The following is a 17027-nucleotide window of genomic DNA, read 5'->3' on the forward strand; positions in this document are numbered from 1 at the left end:
GGTATTCACTGGTGCTCGGCAATTCAATTGTCTCTCCTTCAAGACCATATTTAATAGGATAAACAATTTCTGCTAAACGCAATAAACATGAACCTGCATTGTCATCTCCATAATCAACTTAAATTTCCCATTAGAAGCGGTGGCCGTGATTGAGATTCAGAATTTAATTTGGCGGCACAGGCTTCGACGTGCTCGTGTCGGCTTCACGGGAGCCTCCCATCAACCCGAGACAGAACCTCTCTTCCCCATCTCTGGGGAATCTTAAAAGAAGATAGATTATAACATAAGAAAATTATATGGCCTCGGTATAATGAAAGAGATAAAACATGATTGCATTAGCCTATTGAAATAACAGCGATGGCAAAGCAATAATATTAATACAAACAAGGGCCCGGACCCGTCTGCTCAATTGCAGGGGACAAGGGGATGAAGGAAGGAAGACAGAATCGCCACGCTAGCTGCAGCAACCCCTAAGCAGTAAAGAATCAGCTCCTTCCATGGTTGTTCTATTGACTCAATTCCAGAGAGATGGGCGGCCAGACTGGTGGGTGTTGGTGACCTGTGCTTTGGTGTCATGGATGTGTTATGGTCTTAGGTCTCAGCACCCAGCCCAGCGGCAAACTTACAGCAGGTGACGTGGCCGAAAACAAATCGGTTGAAAATTCATAGGATGAATCAATTCACCTTCAACCAACTGGTTTTTTTCCCCACCAGTCTGATTTCAACAAATTCACATGAAGTTATGCAATCCGACAGGAAGTGCCCAAGAGCAAAGAAAATATTCAGGGATGTTTTAATGAGAAGGAATGAATGAGAGCAACAAAGCTTAAATGATCACTTGACTCAATCTAAAAAATAAAAATAGTTTGGATTTTAGTAACGTAAAGATCAACTGCCCTCTTGTTCTCATCTTTCAGTACCTCCCGCCCCGAATGGGATTTGCACAAAAGCATGAGTGAGTGGAGCACAACGTACAGAGGTAGGGAAGGTTTACATTGCCCACTGATCCACAGCCATCAGCTTGATCATCTCCTGATATGCTTCCTCTTCCAGCCACCACAACCCCTGCTCTTTTTCTTTCTTTCTTTTTAAACTGTTTCTCATTCAGTGATCAATTTCCGTGGCTCTAGTCTCCAGCTCAGCATCTCCTCTGGGCACCCACTCATGTCACAATAATTCAGCTCTGCACCAGAACAACCACTTGCTTCCTGTGCTCAGCATCGAAAGAAGCTGAGGAACCCAGATCCACTCTCTCTGTGATGCAGTGGGCAGGGATTTGTCAATCTCTCTCTCTCACACACACACACACACACACACACACACACACACACACTACCTTCTACGTTTTATGTCATAAAAAGTTCTTTGTTGATCCAAGGTCCAATTTTGAGAGGAAGGGAGCATCACGGTTAAGAGTTTAAAACCCTGGGGGCTTCCCTGGTGGCGCAGTGGTTAAGAATCCGCCTGTCAATGCAGGGGACACAGGGTTTGATCCCTGGTCCGGGAAGATCCCACATGCCACGGAGCAACTAGCCCAATGCGCCACAACTACTGAGCCTGTGCTCTAGAGCCCGCAAGCTACAACTACTGATACCACACGCCTAGAGCCCGTGCTCTGCAACAAGAGAAGCCACCGCAGTGAGAAGCCCACGCGCCGCAACAAAGAGTAGCCCCCGTTTGCAGCAACTAGAGAAAGCCCATGCATAGCAATGAAGACCCAACGCAGCCAAAAATAAACAAACAAACAAATAAATAAAATTTTAAAAGAAAAGGGTTTAAAACCCTAGAGCTTGAGTGCCCAGGTTTGCAGCCCAGCCCCCCCACTCCTTAGCTGCGTAACTTTGGACAAGTCACTTAACGCTTCTAAGCCGATTCTCCTGCTGTTTAATAGGCTAATAAAGCATCCACCTTATAAGGTTGTCATGAGGATGGAATGAATGAATGAATGCACTGAGAGCACTGTGGCTGGCACGCTAATCATTCAATAAGTATGAACTGCCCATTGCCATTGAATGAGACAGTGTGCTCCTCAAGGCAGGAACAGTTTAGTATCTATTCATGGATTCATGGTTGGGCACCTACTATGCGCAGGTCAGTGGTGGATTGTGCGACTTTCACACGGACAGCTCCCAACACAGTTCCTGGCTGGTAGAAAATGTGAGTGAAATAAAATTGTAGAGATGAGCGAAGTGAAGATTACCAGGATGGCTAAGCCCTTCAGGAGACTATAATTATCATTTAACTTACTATCTGTCCGAGTCAGCGTGCATTTTACAAATACTGTCTTTATTTTAAGCATTCTGAATGGCACAGCCCTCCGCCTTGGGCCCCAGATGGGAGCGGGCATGGGGGTGAGCTGGCCTGATTCCTTGCTGTGTGCCGCCCACAGTAGCATCACCTGCTAGATGCTTTCCCCTCCTTAACAGTTAAGTGTTTCAGAAGCAGGGCCCAAGCAGGGGCTGCCCCTATTTTGAGGAGGTGGATTGTTGCACTGCCTTTGTCTTGTTTTATGTCCTCCAGAACATGGAGACCAGTTTGACCAGCAATTCCACTTCCCATCAATGGGGACATCTATAAGAAAGAAGGTCAATGAACATTAATTAGCCTTTATGACACTCTCGTGCCCTATAGGAGGGGTAAGGTGTATAAACCCTAGGGTTCTGAGAGTCTGAATCTCTGATCTTCCAACTCCAGTCCACTGTCCTTCCTTCAGGCCATTGGCTCACCATGCTCCCTTCTACCACAGGGCCTTTGCACACACTGTTCTCCTTGCCTTAAATACTCTTCCCTCCTCTATTCATCTGGTCAATCCTATTCACCCTTCAGATCTCAGCTTAAGTGTTATTTCTGCGAGGAAACCTTCCCTGATCCCTAATTCCCCATCACTACTTCATATTTTAAGCTCTCAGAGTATTTTGTAGCAGTTACAGTTGAAACTTTAAATGTATTTCTGGGACAAGTCAAATGATGTTGGTCTGTCTTTCTAAAGAGCAATCTCCATGATGACAGGAACTATAATCTGATTTGCTCACCACTGAACCCCAGCACCTAAACTGGCACATAGGAGTCCCTGAGTCCATATTAGTGGAATAAATGAATAGTTTCCAGCTTAGACACATCCCAGCTATAGGATGCTGGATAGTTTACTTCTTCTCAGTGTATCAAGCGGGAGCTCTGTTATCTATGTGGCCGTTGTGCGTTTTAAATGAAGTAATCACACTGTGCTCTACCCTCCCTGACATTTGCCTTTCCCTTGAGGATTTCTGGTTGTTGACGAGACTGGCAAATAATCAATTACATCCACCATGATAGATCACGCGGCTGGCTGAGCCTCTAACTTGCAGTGTAGCTCTGGGTACATTACTTAATATCTCTGGGTCTCCCCATTGATAACATGAGATAGCTGGAGTGGGAGGTTTCCAAGGTCTCCTCCAACCAGTGGAAATCCTGTGGCTGTGCCGTTACACTCTTACTGGGCAGGTCACTGTGGGGGGCCTGGTTTAGACGTAGTAGGAGAGGGAGTGGAGACACCCTTGAGCACTTTACTGAGGAGGGGAGCAGAGCAGGCACGAAGAGCAAAGGCTACAGAGTCAGACTCACTGGACCTGAACCTGGGTCCCTACACCTACTAACTGTGTGACCATTGGGCAAGTTAGCTAGCCACCCACTGAACCTCAGTTTCCTCTATAAAATGGGGGTATTGACAGTTTCTACTTCATGAGGTTGTTGTGAGGATGAAAGGATTTAATATATGTGAAATATAAAGTAACACTATTTATTTTGCTCTAAAACCAACGAACCAATATTTATTTTGCTCTTACGATGGGTTAGGCATCCTTCCAAGTGCTTTATATGCCTTATGAGAAACTTAAGACAACTCTATGAGGTAGTTAATATCATCATCTCCATTTTACAGAGGAGGAAATTGAGGCACGAAGAGGTCAAGTAATTTGCTATTAAATGATGGAGATGGAATTTGAACCCACACTGAGTCCAAGCCCTCAGCAAGGTGCCTGGTACATAGTGGACCGCTTAATAAATGTTTGGTGTTTTTATTGGATGTGCCATTTCCTTTAACAGTATCACCAAAAAAAAGTCACAGAAAGGAAAAGAAAGGGGAGGAGCTGGAGGTGGGGGGAGGCAGTGCTAAGAATTCTTAGAAAATAAACCAGCTAAAGAATCTGAGAACTGGAAGAGACCTTCATCGTAGTCCAGTCGTTCAGTTATTAATTCAACTGCAGCAACTGTGTGGGAACCTGAGGACCCATAGGTAAATGGGACATGATCCCTACTCACAGACACAGGGGAGGTAGACACACACAACCCAAAACAGAATGTGCTAAGAGCTGTAATAGATACATGTTCGAAGTCCTATGGGATCCCACAGGAGAAATTAATTCTTCTTGGATGAGAATAATTTTTACAGAAGGGGCATCTATGTTGGATTTTGAGGGCTGAATAGGAGTTCACTAAATAAACAAAATGATAAACATTCCAGAATGATTCAAAGAGATGACTCGAAGAGGCCATGCATTAGCAGTCCTGTAACATGGAGCACTCTCAGTTGTGAAAATAATAAAATATAAAATCAGGAGTCAAGATGGATCTCAAGTGTCATAGTGTCCAGCTCCCTAGCCCACTCCCCAACTTTGCTCTTGCTCTTTTGAATTATTCTCTGGACTTCCCTAGACTTCCCTTTCCCAACCAACTCTCACAGACTCCTTACTTTTCCGATTGGTGATCTCACAGGCAGGGCCTTGGAATCCAGCAGGACAGATGCAGTCACAGCGTGTTCCTGAGAAGATGCAGAGACAGTATGAATCATACCACATGAAGTAAGAGCTCCTAGACTTCACCCCTCCCTCCACATCACGGCTTTTCCATTAGGTTAAAACAGGGCAAACGTTTAATTGAATGGTTTGAAATAAGAAGGTTCAGTGCCAAGAATACCCACTCCTTTCTTGAGGGTCCTTTGCTCATGAAAGGGTGTTTATTCCACCACAGGGAATGATGCCGAGTTGTTGAGGAAAATTACCCATTAGCTGACCTTTGACCTAGACATTGGTGTTGGGGGTCAGAAGCTACATTATTGAAGTCCCTGGGGCCAGTGGTCATTGATGCTCAATTTCACCACAAGTAATTGTCTAGTCTCTGCTTGAACATCTCTAGTGATGGGGAGCTCACTACCCTTAGATGTTTCATGCTACCTTAGGCCACTTCTGACATTTTGGAGGTTACTCCTTATGTTAATTTGTCACATGTCACCCTGGAGCTTCTCTCACCTGAATCACACGAACTCTCTTTACAGGACTGTCCTTTATAGGCTGGGCCCTGTCGGCATTCCAGCCTCTGGCTTCCTTTTCTCCATCACCTCCAAAGTAAAGCCTCCAGTGGGTCCCATTCTCTAGGTCCAAGTTACACACAAGGCAAGGGGGATTTCAGCACCCCTAGATCAAAACCTGGTGCCGGTGAATGGATCCCACCTCCTGCTGAACTGACCCTCACTTACAGGTCCTGGTCCTCAGGCAGAATTTCCCATTCTTAGGCTGTCACTTACATCTGCTTTGCTCATTTCCATCCCATCTGAGAAGCTAGACACACATCCCTCCATCTCAGCTGGGCAGGTGGAACCTTTCTCCCTGAGAACAGATCTTCTGTCGTGTCCCCTCTGTTGAGTTTGCTCCAACCATGTGAGTTCTGCCTCGAGTCCTGCTGGCTCCCTGGGCTGGGATATACACTACCCAGCTGCTCTTGATGCCCTGTTTTGGCATCATGCTGGACCGGACTCTTTCTTAGCCCATCACAACAGGAACAGAAGATCCCAGGCCCCAGCCTCTCTCACGTTTGCCCTGCCCCATGCAGTGACCCCGGATGTGACCCTCAAGTTAGCAGTCAAGTTCTAGTGGCCATCCATGCCACCCCCCCATCCCCCAATCGTCTCACGATGTATTGGTCAGGATATGCACAAGGTGTCTCCCCTGCTCAGCCCAGGGAGGGCCTCTTCTTTGACCAGGACAGAGTCCCAGAGTCCATCCCCACTCCTTGTTACAGACCACACAGTCTCAGCCTGCTCCTGCCTTCAGTTTAATGCTGCTGTCAGCCATGGGTCCCTTGTGGCTAGAAGCTAAGTATCCCGACAGCCAGAGCAGCCTGTTCTAGCTGCCTGCATTCTGACTTCCTGGGAGATAGACTAACACTGCTTCTAACACTGGTGCATTTCAGTGCAACCCTCGGGTCAAGGCTAGCTCTCCTGCTGGTCTAAAAGCTGGGCAAAATCATGGATCCTGTCTGTCAGTGAATTCAGCTGTAGAACAGCTTCCCAGCCCTCACTCGACAACGAATGATCTGCTAGGCTTTTTTTTTTTTTCAGAGGCCAATCCCAGTGATTCGCTTTAACTATTTCGGGCTGAGGCCCAGGGCTTCGTGTTTGTGCAAAGCTCCCTGGGTGATTCTCAGGTGCAGCCTGAGAGGACATCAGGCGCCTTGCCCTAAGTAGTACCTGAGTGCAGCCATCTCCTCGGTCCGACCCTACGTCATTGTGCTCCAGGGAGGTGGTGCTCCATGGCGAGTCACAGCCCAGCCACAGATTAGAACTACCCGGAGAGAAGAGGGTTTAGCCATCCTGATGAAGTTCTCTTCTCTAGAGAGTCTCACGTAATGATTACATCTGGGGACTGAGCATCAGCCGTTCTAAAGATCTCCAGTGGTTCTAATGCCCAGTCAAGGTGGAGAAGCTCATCCTTAAGAGGCTCCAAATGGCCAGGGGCGGCGCTCACATTTTTTCCTCTGAGAAAAAGAAGGGAGCTTTATGACAGTCCCTGGGGCCTGAGGCAGAGGACTGGGGAATGACCTGGAAATTCCCCTGGATATACACAGGAAACCCCGGCCTAGAAACACGCCTCTGGAGGGTGTGTGGATTTGATCACGTGTTCCGGCCCCAGAGCCAGCCCCTCCAGATGACGTCTGCCACAAGCGACACTGGAAATGGTACCTTTCAGGACAGGGACTCCGTTCCCCTGGCAGGGAGCACACTGGCAGGAGCTGACTTCCTTCTGAAACTCCTCCAGGGCCCGCTTCATGTTCTGCCTCACTGTGCTGGAATAGGCGAAGTCCGTGGCTGTCACCAGTTCGTACAGAGGCTCTGCCTGGGAAGGGAGCAAAGGCGCTTATTTCAACAGAAAACATTCATCACATAGAAACATGAAGCAAGGCTCTACGGGAATGCGCAGGTTTGCTGCATGCAGACCACAGTGGATTCATAGGCAACTGGATAGCGGCCCTTCCCTTTCTCATTCCCACCCCACCCAATATCCACAAATAAGCTCACTAGAGTTCAGGTCAACAAACACTTGCTGAATACCTTCTAAGTGTCAGGCATGAAGCATAAGTAATGAGTAAGATAAAATCCCCACTCCCAAGAAACTCAGAATCTAGAGACAGACACAAAAGTACTAACAGATACACAGTGGTTACAGGTAACAGTGGTAACTTGTAATGGGTAGAGAGCAGCGGCTAGTTAATCTGCTTTTGGTTGGGGAGGGGTGGTGGTTTGCAAGCTACTCTTTGAAAGTATCATGGGAGCATTGTTCCAACATCACTCTCCATCCCCACCCCCAACCAAACCTCTGAAAATCCTTCGTGGCATGCAAGAGCCTCCATTAGGGAGCCATTCCCGAGCTCCAAAGAACACCTTCCCACCACGAGATGCTCAGAATACTGTCTATACTACCTCATCTGATGCAAATTCTACCTCTTCGCTCCTTTGTGGTCAGCGTCTCGGGTTGAAGTCCTTTTTCCTTCTTCTCTAATTAGATTGTAAGCTCCTGGAGATCAGGCCTGTATACTGCTCAGCTGTGTCTCCGGGGTCCCACCCAAAGCTTAGTAAGAGCCGCTAATAAAAGTGGGTGTAAGGGGCTTCCCTGGTGGCACAGTGGTTGAGAGTCCGCCTGCCGATGCAGGGGACACGGGCTCGTGCCCCGGTCCTGGAAGATCCCACATGACGCGGAGCGGCTGGGCCCGTGAGCCATGGCCGCTGAGCCTGCGCGTCCGGAGCCTGTGCTCCGCAACGGGAGAGGGCGCAACAGTGAGAGGCCCACATACCGCAAAAAAAAAAAAAAAAAGTGGGTGGAAGAATGAAACGGGGATGGGAGGCCTCATTAGGGCAACAGCAGCTGGCATGGAGGCGAGGGTGTGGCGAGCAGGGTTAGTGATGCTCTCAGTGGGCACAGCAGTGTTTGAGAGCTGGAAGCCACAGAGAGATGTGGTAGTGTTCGTGGGCTTGGAAAAACAGAGGCAAAGTCCAAAGAGGTAGTTAAACATGTTCAGAGCCTCTTGGCTCGAGTTTCAGCTCCAGGGCCATGTTCCTCTCCAGATTTTGTTTGTGATCCTGCCCTAATCTGGCCCTGGAGCTTTTAGGGTCTGTCTAAATGCAAAAAATCATGCCTAATAGAAGCCTTCAGTGGGAAGAAAACTGCTTCCATTCCTTAATGCATCCGATGCAGACCTTCACTCCAGAGGGCAAAGAAAGGCCCCTTGGTGGCCCCACTGTCGGACCATCTTGTGGTCACTGAATTGATCCAGAGGCTGTCTGCAGAATGGCCCAGGCTGCCGGCCACACATGGGAGGGCGGGGCTCCATGGGGGATTGTTGTACACCCACGATGAGCTCCTCCAACAGCCTGCTCTCCCTGCCAGAGCACCTTGAAAGTCTGCCTTTAACCCCCCAAGCATTTTTCTACCAGTACCGAGATCTGCTCCAGGAAACAGAGTAGGTCAATGGCAGAACCGGAATAAACCGTCCACGTGTACTGTGTGCCGGGAGCTTTGCCGGCGACTTACACATATGATCCCACTTCATCCTCACACAGGAGCAATTACTAGCCCCATTTCAGGTGAGCGTTAAGTAACTTGAACAAAGTCAAGGAACTCATAAAAGCGCATTGCCAGGATTCTAACCCCAAATCTGTCGGTTTTTTCCTACTAACTAACCCAAATCTGTGTTTTTTTCATCACATGATGACTGGTGATAGAAATGGCCATTATTCCCATTTCCAAGCTCTCTCCCAGGGTTCTCTACGATGGCTGGCCTTGGAACGTGGCAGCAATTCTGCAGGGTTCCCTCCACAGCTCCATTTTTAACTTAATATGGCTCATTTGTCCTTTTTTGGGTTTGCTGGTTCTTTTTCTCCGTTTTTCTTTTTCTCTCTTTTGTCCTCTTCTTCTTCCCTCCCTCTCCCCCTCCTTTCCTTCCTCCTCCTTCCTTCCCCATCTTTCCCCAAAACACAAAATCCCAACTACTCACATTGATCATTGGGACCTTGTGGAAATTTTATTGATCATATTGCTGCACAGAGATGGTGGGTGCTGTCTGTGAAACTCCATGCAGTTCTCTATAATGGACCCTGGTGACTGCTGTTCTTAACGATAACAAGTAATTATTGCCATAGCTACCATTTATTAGGTGCCAAACCAAATACGTATGTTATCTCACTTAATCTTCACAACAATCTTATGAGTCAGGTAGACTTCTGTATCCCCACTTTACAGATGGCAAAGCTGAGGCACAGAAAAGTTAATGAGGTTGGCCAGAGTCACAGTGAGTAAGCGGAGGGCGGAAGATCTGAATTGTTACCATCGTGGTTTCTATCCTTTCAGTACATATTTTTGGATAGGTAGATGGACAGATATTTACACCAAATTGGTGGCATAAGAAAAGTGAAGTTTTACATTTCACTTTTTTCACTTAACGTCATATATTATCGAATGGCATTTGCCCATGCCTTTCAATAATCCTTGATAAAATGATTTTCTGTGGCTACTGAGTATCCTGTTGTATTGGTGAACTACAGTGTATTCAACTCTACCCCTGTTATTGAATCTTTAGGTTGTTTCCATTTTCCTTTTTCCTTTTGCTATGACAAATATGGTTGTCCTCCTTTATCAGCTGGGATACTTTCCAAAACCACCAGTGAATGCCCAAAACCATGAATAGTACCAAACTCAACATATACTATGTTTTTTCCCATACACATATACTACGATAAAGTTTAATTTATAAATTAGGCATAGTAAGAGATTAACGATAACTAAAAATAAAATAGAACAATTATAACAATACACTGTAATAAAAGTTATGTGAATGTGCTCTCTCTCTGTCTCTGTCTCTCTCTCTCTCTCTCTCTCAAAATATCTGATTGTACTATACTTACCCTTCTACTTGTGATGACGTGAGAGCATAAAGTGCTTAGGTGATGAGATGAAGTGAGGTGAATGACGTAGGATTTGTGACATAGTGTTAGGCTACTGTTGATGTATCATCAAAAGGATCATCTGCTTTGGGTGGTGCTAGATCACTGAAGCACGATCATGTCAATGGTTGGATGTCAGAAGCAGATGATGTTGACGGTTGGGGATCCCAGGTGGGGATGGAGCAGGACAGTGTGACATTTCATCACGCTACTCAGAATGGCATGCAATTAAAAATGTGAGTTGTTTCTTTCTGGAGGTTTCCGTTTAATATTTTCAGACCGCAGTTGACCATGAGTAACTGAAACTTCGGATAAGGATTACAGTAACATAGAATAAGGCATGTCTTTATAATCTTTACCAACTTTTTAAATGATTTCTTTAGTCGATTCTTCCATTGAGGGATATTGGATCAAAAGCTATAAACATTTTTAATGTGTTGGATATATACAGTTAAATTCTTTTCCTAAAGGGTTGTACCAATTTATATTCCCGTTTCATCATATAAAAGTTCCCATCTCATCGCTCCCAAGGACACTGAGTGTTACAGATTTTAATCATCATTAATTTGACAGGTAAAAAAGAATACTGGGGACTTCCCTGGTGGCATAGTGGTTAAGAATCCGCCTGCCAAGAGTGGAGAGTGGCATGCACATATATACACTACCAAATGTAAAATAGATAGCTAGTGGGAAGCAGCCGCATAGCACAGGGAGATCAGCTCTGTGCTCTGTGACCACCTAGAGGGGTGGGATAGGGAGGGTGGGAGGGAGACGCAAGAGGGAGGGGATATGGGGATATATGTATATGTATAGCTGATTCACTTTATTATAAAGCAGAAACTAACACACCATTGTAAAGCAATTATGCCCCAATAAAGATGTTAAAAAAAAAAAAAAGAATCCGCCTGCCAATGCAGGGGACACGGGTTCGAGCCCTGGTCCAGGAAGATCCCATGTGCTGCAGAGCAGCTAAGCCTGTGCACCACAACTATTGAGCCTGTGCTCTAGAGCCCACGAGCCACAACTACTGAGCCCGTGTACCATAATTACTGAAGCCCGTGTGCCTAGAGCCCGTGCTCCACAACAAGAGAAGCCACCACAATGAGAAGCCCACGCACTGCAACCAAGACTAGCCCCTGCTCGCCACAACTAGAGGAAGCCCGCGTGCAGCAACGAACACCCAAACACAGCCAAATAAATAAATAAATTTTAAAAAAATTTTAAAAAAAGAATACTGTATTTTTACTTTAATTTTCCTTTTCCTAGAGAAGTTAAAATTTTGCATATTTATCATCTGAGTTCTTCTGAGAGTTGTCTATTTCCTTTAAGATATGTTTCTTATAAATTGTATCATTCCTTACACATGAAAGACTTCATGTGTGGCAAAATTGTTTTGTTGTTGTGTTATTTCCATTTAATTACACTTATGGGTTTCCTTATTTAGAATTCAGAATTTATTTTTTCCAGTGAGATCTGGCAGTCTAAGTCTGACATTATCTTACCAGGTCATGCTACCAAAGCATCTGCATTATAACTGAATCACTCTGCTGTACACCTGAAACTAACACAACGTTGTTAATCCACTATACTCCAATATAAAATAAAAAGTTAAAGAAAAACACAAAACCTTCTCTTAATCAGAGTAATTTGCTTTTAGGGAATCTTTAAATAAGTTGCTTTAGTAAGGTGTGATGGTCATTATCACTGTTTACCAAATATATCAGCTTCTTTTCCTTCTGGGCAGGGCTGTTTTTCCCTGAACCATCCTTAAGGGGAGGTTTGCAATGCGACTTTTTCTGAGCAGTGAAAGGTGAACAGAGGGAACGCCCCTTCCAGGTTGAAGCTTTGGGAGCAGAGTGTGGTGACTTTTCCCATTCCCTTACCACTGCTCTGGTGCTCTTGGGAGCACAGGACAAGACAAAGCCTCCATCACCTGGATCCCTGAGAGATATTCAGAAAAGGTCCCTCACCAATACACTCTGGACATGATGTGTGATTGAGCAATAAACTTTTGTTGAACTAAGTCATTGAGATTTGGGGGTGTTTCACTGCTGCATAACCTAGGCTCTCCTGACCTCTAGGTGAATCACTCACTACTGTATTTTCCCTTCTATGCTTAACCATGCCAAGCTCCTTACCATGACTTCTCCATCAGCCTGAATCCCAGACCACAACCCAGCACCTCGACCACTATAGAAATGTACATGGATAGGTAGGCTTTGTGACTAGGGTTGCCAGTCAAATACAGAACGCCCAGTTAAAATGGAATTTCAGATAAACAACAAATAATTTTTTAGTATATATCCCATGAAATATCTGAAAGATGCTTATCCTAAAAAAAGTATTCCTTAGCTGTCTGAAGTTCAGAATTAACTGGACATCCTGCATTTTCAAGTGCTAAATCTAGCGATCCTCTATGTGACTCCTTTAATATCTCAGAATGTCTTGGGGACTTTTTCATCCCTTAATGACCATTTCACTGGGCCACAAGCTTTTTCCTTCAAGATCTTGTGGTTGTCACTCCATAATCTTTAGGCATTGAGCACTGCGAAGAATTCTAAGCCCAGTGCGACTTTTATTTTTGTAGGATCTATTTGTTCCTCCAAGTCAAAAATTTCACCACCATGTGTCTCAGTATTGTTTTATCTTCAGTACTTTTACCTCCTTTTCAATGAGCCGTTCATTTTGCATTATCAGCTCAGGGAAGTTTCCCTTTCTATGTGCTTGATTAATGCATCTTCACATGTAATCCTGGATCTTTCTCAGGAAGAAGTCTTTGGTTTTTAGATTTCCACTTCTGTACTCTCTGTCCATCATATTTCTTTTATATCATTGTTTTAATCTCTTTGTCTTTTGCTTCTGCATTAAAGAAACATTTTTATAGCACCTTCTACATCACTGACTCAATTTCCGGCAGCGTCAATTCTGTTCTTTATAGTTTCCAATGTAGTTTCTGATTCTACTACTGTGCTTTTGGCTCCCTACATTCAGCCATTTCCCCTTTCATCTGATTAGTGTCTACACATCTCAGCTTCTATTTTTTATTTCATAAATTCCTTATTTTCCTTAATTGTATTATAACCACAGAGCAAATATATTCTAAAATTGACTTCTATTTTTAGATGTATGCTTGTCTTGATCTTTTTAAAATTAAGAAAAAGTTTTTATTCTATTTATTTATTTTTGGTTGTGTTGGGTCTTCATTGCTGCGCGCAGGCTTTCTCTAGTTGCGTTGAGCAGGGGCTACTCTTTGTTGCGGTGTGTGGGCTTCTCACTGTGGTGGCTTCTCTTGTTGTGGAGCATGGGCTTTAGACACACGGGCTTCAGTAGTTGTGGCACACGGGCTCAGTAGTTGTGGCTCACAGGCTCTAGAGCGCAGGCTCAGTAGTTGTGTGCACGGGCTTAGCTGTTCCGCGGCATGTGGGATCTTCCCAGACCGATCGAACCCATGTCCCCTGCATTGGTAGGCGGATTCTTAACCACTGCGCCACCAGGGAAGTCCCTCGTCTTCTTTATCTTGAATGTAATTTCAATCTTTTGTGTTCAAAGTTCTCTTTATATATGTCCATTGCTTTCTCTACCTCTTCATTGAACAAAGAGCCGTCTCTCTGTAACCAAAGTTCACCACTAAACACTATGAATGGGCTCTTCTGTGGTCTCCCTTTCTGCCTACCTGGCTCCTATAGGAACTGTGTTTTCAGATCTTGATCTTCAAGACTCGTGGCCAACACTCTGTGTCTAGGAATTCCTTATCGAGTGGTCTCTGCCCTCCTGGAAGGCAACTGCTGCTCCAACAACCTGGTAAGCTCACTCTGCCGAGAATTATTTTGAGATAATGTGAAGTAATATGCAGTTTTCTCTTGCCAGAAAGAGTCCATGCCCACAATAGATGTTTCCACCTCAGGTTACCGATGTACAGAAGAGGTGCATAAAACCTTCAACAAATTCACCTCCTCCACCACTGGAAACATCTCTCATTCTCTAATCTCTTTCCTCTTTAGATTCTCTAATGTCTTTCCCCTTTCAGCCTCCACAGCCCTTCACAACACTACACTGATTGTGGATGTGACACTTTCCAGGGCATCACATACATGCTGGGAAGCCTCTCTGTGCCTTCAGTAAAGTGCTATATCTCTGAGAATGGTGGCAGGTCTGTTTGAGATGCTTAGCACGCTAACATGTGTGTGCTCTCTCTCTCTCCCTCTCCCTCCCTCTCTCCCTCCCTCCTTCTATCTCTCTCTCACACACACACATACAAACACACACGTGCACACAAAACACACATCCCATACCATATCACATGCTGCTGCACTTCCAACCTATTTAGATAGGTAACCAGGGCAATCCATTAACTGTAAGTTTAAAAAAAGATTCAGGTAAGATATAAGTAAAAAGCAAAGACCAGGGATCTATTTTCTCATGAACTCTGTTCTCTCCCATTTTCTCATGAACTCTGTTCTCTCCCATGCCCGTCTGTGATACCAACCAATGTCACCGTGCCATCAGCCAATCCCAGATTTCTCTGGAGCTGCCTGCAAGCTATGGCTGACTTTGTCCTTCCCGATGCTTGCCAGCAACTGTACCCTAAGTGTCCCTACTGAATAAGTGGCAGAAGAAAGGAATGAATGGCAGCCTTCTTGTTCTGCAGAAACTGTGCATTTGACATATAAATAAAGACATTGGAAAACTGCCAGGGTTGGTAACTGCAGAGCCCCTCATCAGAGCTCCAGCCTCTTAACTCCTCTCCTTGGCTGCAAGAGTAAATCTCTGGGAGGGTGGATGTTGGACCAGCAATGACTGTACAGACAAGGGCAAGAAGAGGACAGTGTAAGATGTGACATGGACACCGTGCTGAAGTCCCCACGGGCAAGGACCTACCACTGCTGATTGGTATGACAGTCTTGTTCTAGCAAACGTCTTTTTAGTTTAAGGCTGCAAAACTGCTGTTGTTTGGGTGACAGGTGGTTGGGATCATTATCTTCTATTTACCAAACCCACAGGAGGGGAGGGAAGAGGTAAAATTCTCAGGTCTGGACCTAATAGAGACTCGAGCAGTCACAGATGGACGCAACCTCTGTGACCTTGATTTTTATCAGCCACAAAATTAAGCATACTTAATTTGCAGACTCATGAGAATTAGATGAAATAACATTCCTGACGTCCTTGGCAGAAGTATCATGAACATAGTAGGTGCCCAAAACACGTTAGTGATCACCACGATGTATTATGCTGTCCTGTAAGGTAACAATGCACGCAAGCACCTTACTGTTCAGCACAGACTGTATTTTTCATCCTTGCACACTCCTCTGTTTTCCTCCAGTGCCTGAGTTCCTATCACATCACAGGAACTTAGCTACAATTTGTTGGTTGCGTGAATGAATGTTTAAATGAAAAAATAACTGAATGAGTGATTCCCAGATGAAATGGAAACAATCTTGATTTAAGAATGCTGGAATTAGAAGCTGATGGTTAATTTCCTTTAGCAACTTGGGGGCCCAAGTGAGAGGGAGTCAGCATTCTCTAGCTGGTGTTGAGCATTGTATTACAATTGGTTCACTCCAGATATATTTTCCAGTATAAGGTATGTGCCTCAAGATTAGGGCTTGGGTCTTATTGAGCTCTGTATTCCATACCCTGGCTCAGAGCAATCCTTCAGACGCTGTTTTCTGAACAGAGAGAAGGAGGGGTAGGGCAGTTGCACGTACCTTAATTTTGACGATGGCCGGGTTGTACTGCACCGCCTCTCCCCATTCCTGCATCAGCTCTGCTGTCGGCAGCTCCCTGTATGCCAGGGCAGTGATGTACTCACTTGCCCCTCCTCGCACAAGGACAACCAAGTCATCCACCATGGTGTTTCTCTTGTTTCTGTCTGGAATGGACATGGAGACCTGGCATGTCAGGGGATCCATTTTCACACCTTGGAATTTACTGCAACCTAACTGACAACCTGGTTACCATGATATTTATGGAGCTTGCCTAGGAGATGTAGGTGGACAGTGTGAGTCCCTGCCAGCAAGGGAGTCACAGTGCAAGGGACAAAAGGGCAGTTCAATCATATATGACACAAGCTGGGGACAGGACAAGAAAGGGACATTTATTTTTAGCATCTGTAAGTGCCAGTTGCTAAATGAGTCTATGGAAGACAGATAGCTGATAGATACATACATACATAGGGACAGATGAACAGATCATAGGTAAATAGATTGGTAGGTAGAGAGATAGATTATTAATCATTTACATGTCATTCACTAATTTAACGTTGTACATGTATGAACTCAACTAATCTTCACTATGAAATAGGAACTATATAATCCTTACTTTGCAGATAAGAAATCTTAGGCACTAGGGTGAAGGAATTTACCCACATAACCCTGTGCAAGCTCTAAGTGAAATCATTTCTTTGTCTCAGATGACAAAGGTGGGAAAATTTGTGAAGGGTGAGCACGGGATGTAACAGATACTCACTAAACAGTGTCTACCATTATTATTTTGACTTCTCATGGAGTTTGCCAGAAAGCCCCCAATCCTATCAGTGAGTCATTCCTATTCTAATTTTTCCATGTGTCCAATGCCAAAGGAACTGATGGAAAGTGACTATTCCATTCCACTCTGAGTTTGCAGCACCTGAGCATCATAAAAAGGGGGTCTTGTATACTACTGGTCGGACTGTAAATTGATATAACCATTTCAGAAGAACTCGGCATTACCTAGTCTGGAAGAAGTACATACTCTACAACCGGACAATTTCACTCCTGGGTATATTCCCTGGAGAACCCCTAGC

The 17027-nt window shown here is 45.1% G+C and overlaps 1 protein-coding gene across 1 annotated transcript in view; it reads right to left on the reverse strand.

The window, feature by feature from the left end:
* Positions 1–2152: 2152 nt before the first annotated feature.
* Positions 2153–17027, reverse strand: part of C8B (complement C8 beta chain) — a 51154-nt gene continuing 36279 nt past the window's right edge. The window contains exons 10-13 of the mRNA XM_079904112.1: positions 15952–16115; positions 6992–7145; positions 4727–4795; positions 2153–2571 (exon numbers count right to left, since the gene is read on the reverse strand). Of these exons, the coding sequence (XP_079760238.1) occupies positions 2420–2571; positions 4727–4795; positions 6992–7145; positions 15952–16115 (539 nt within the window). The 3' untranslated portion in view covers positions 2153–2419. The remainder of the gene's footprint in view (positions 2572–4726; positions 4796–6991; positions 7146–15951; positions 16116–17027) is intronic.

The sequence above is a fragment of the Stenella coeruleoalba genome (genome assembly GCF_951394435.1).
Source record: "Stenella coeruleoalba genome assembly, chromosome: 1".
Taxonomy (NCBI): domain Eukaryota; kingdom Metazoa; phylum Chordata; class Mammalia; order Artiodactyla; family Delphinidae; genus Stenella; species Stenella coeruleoalba.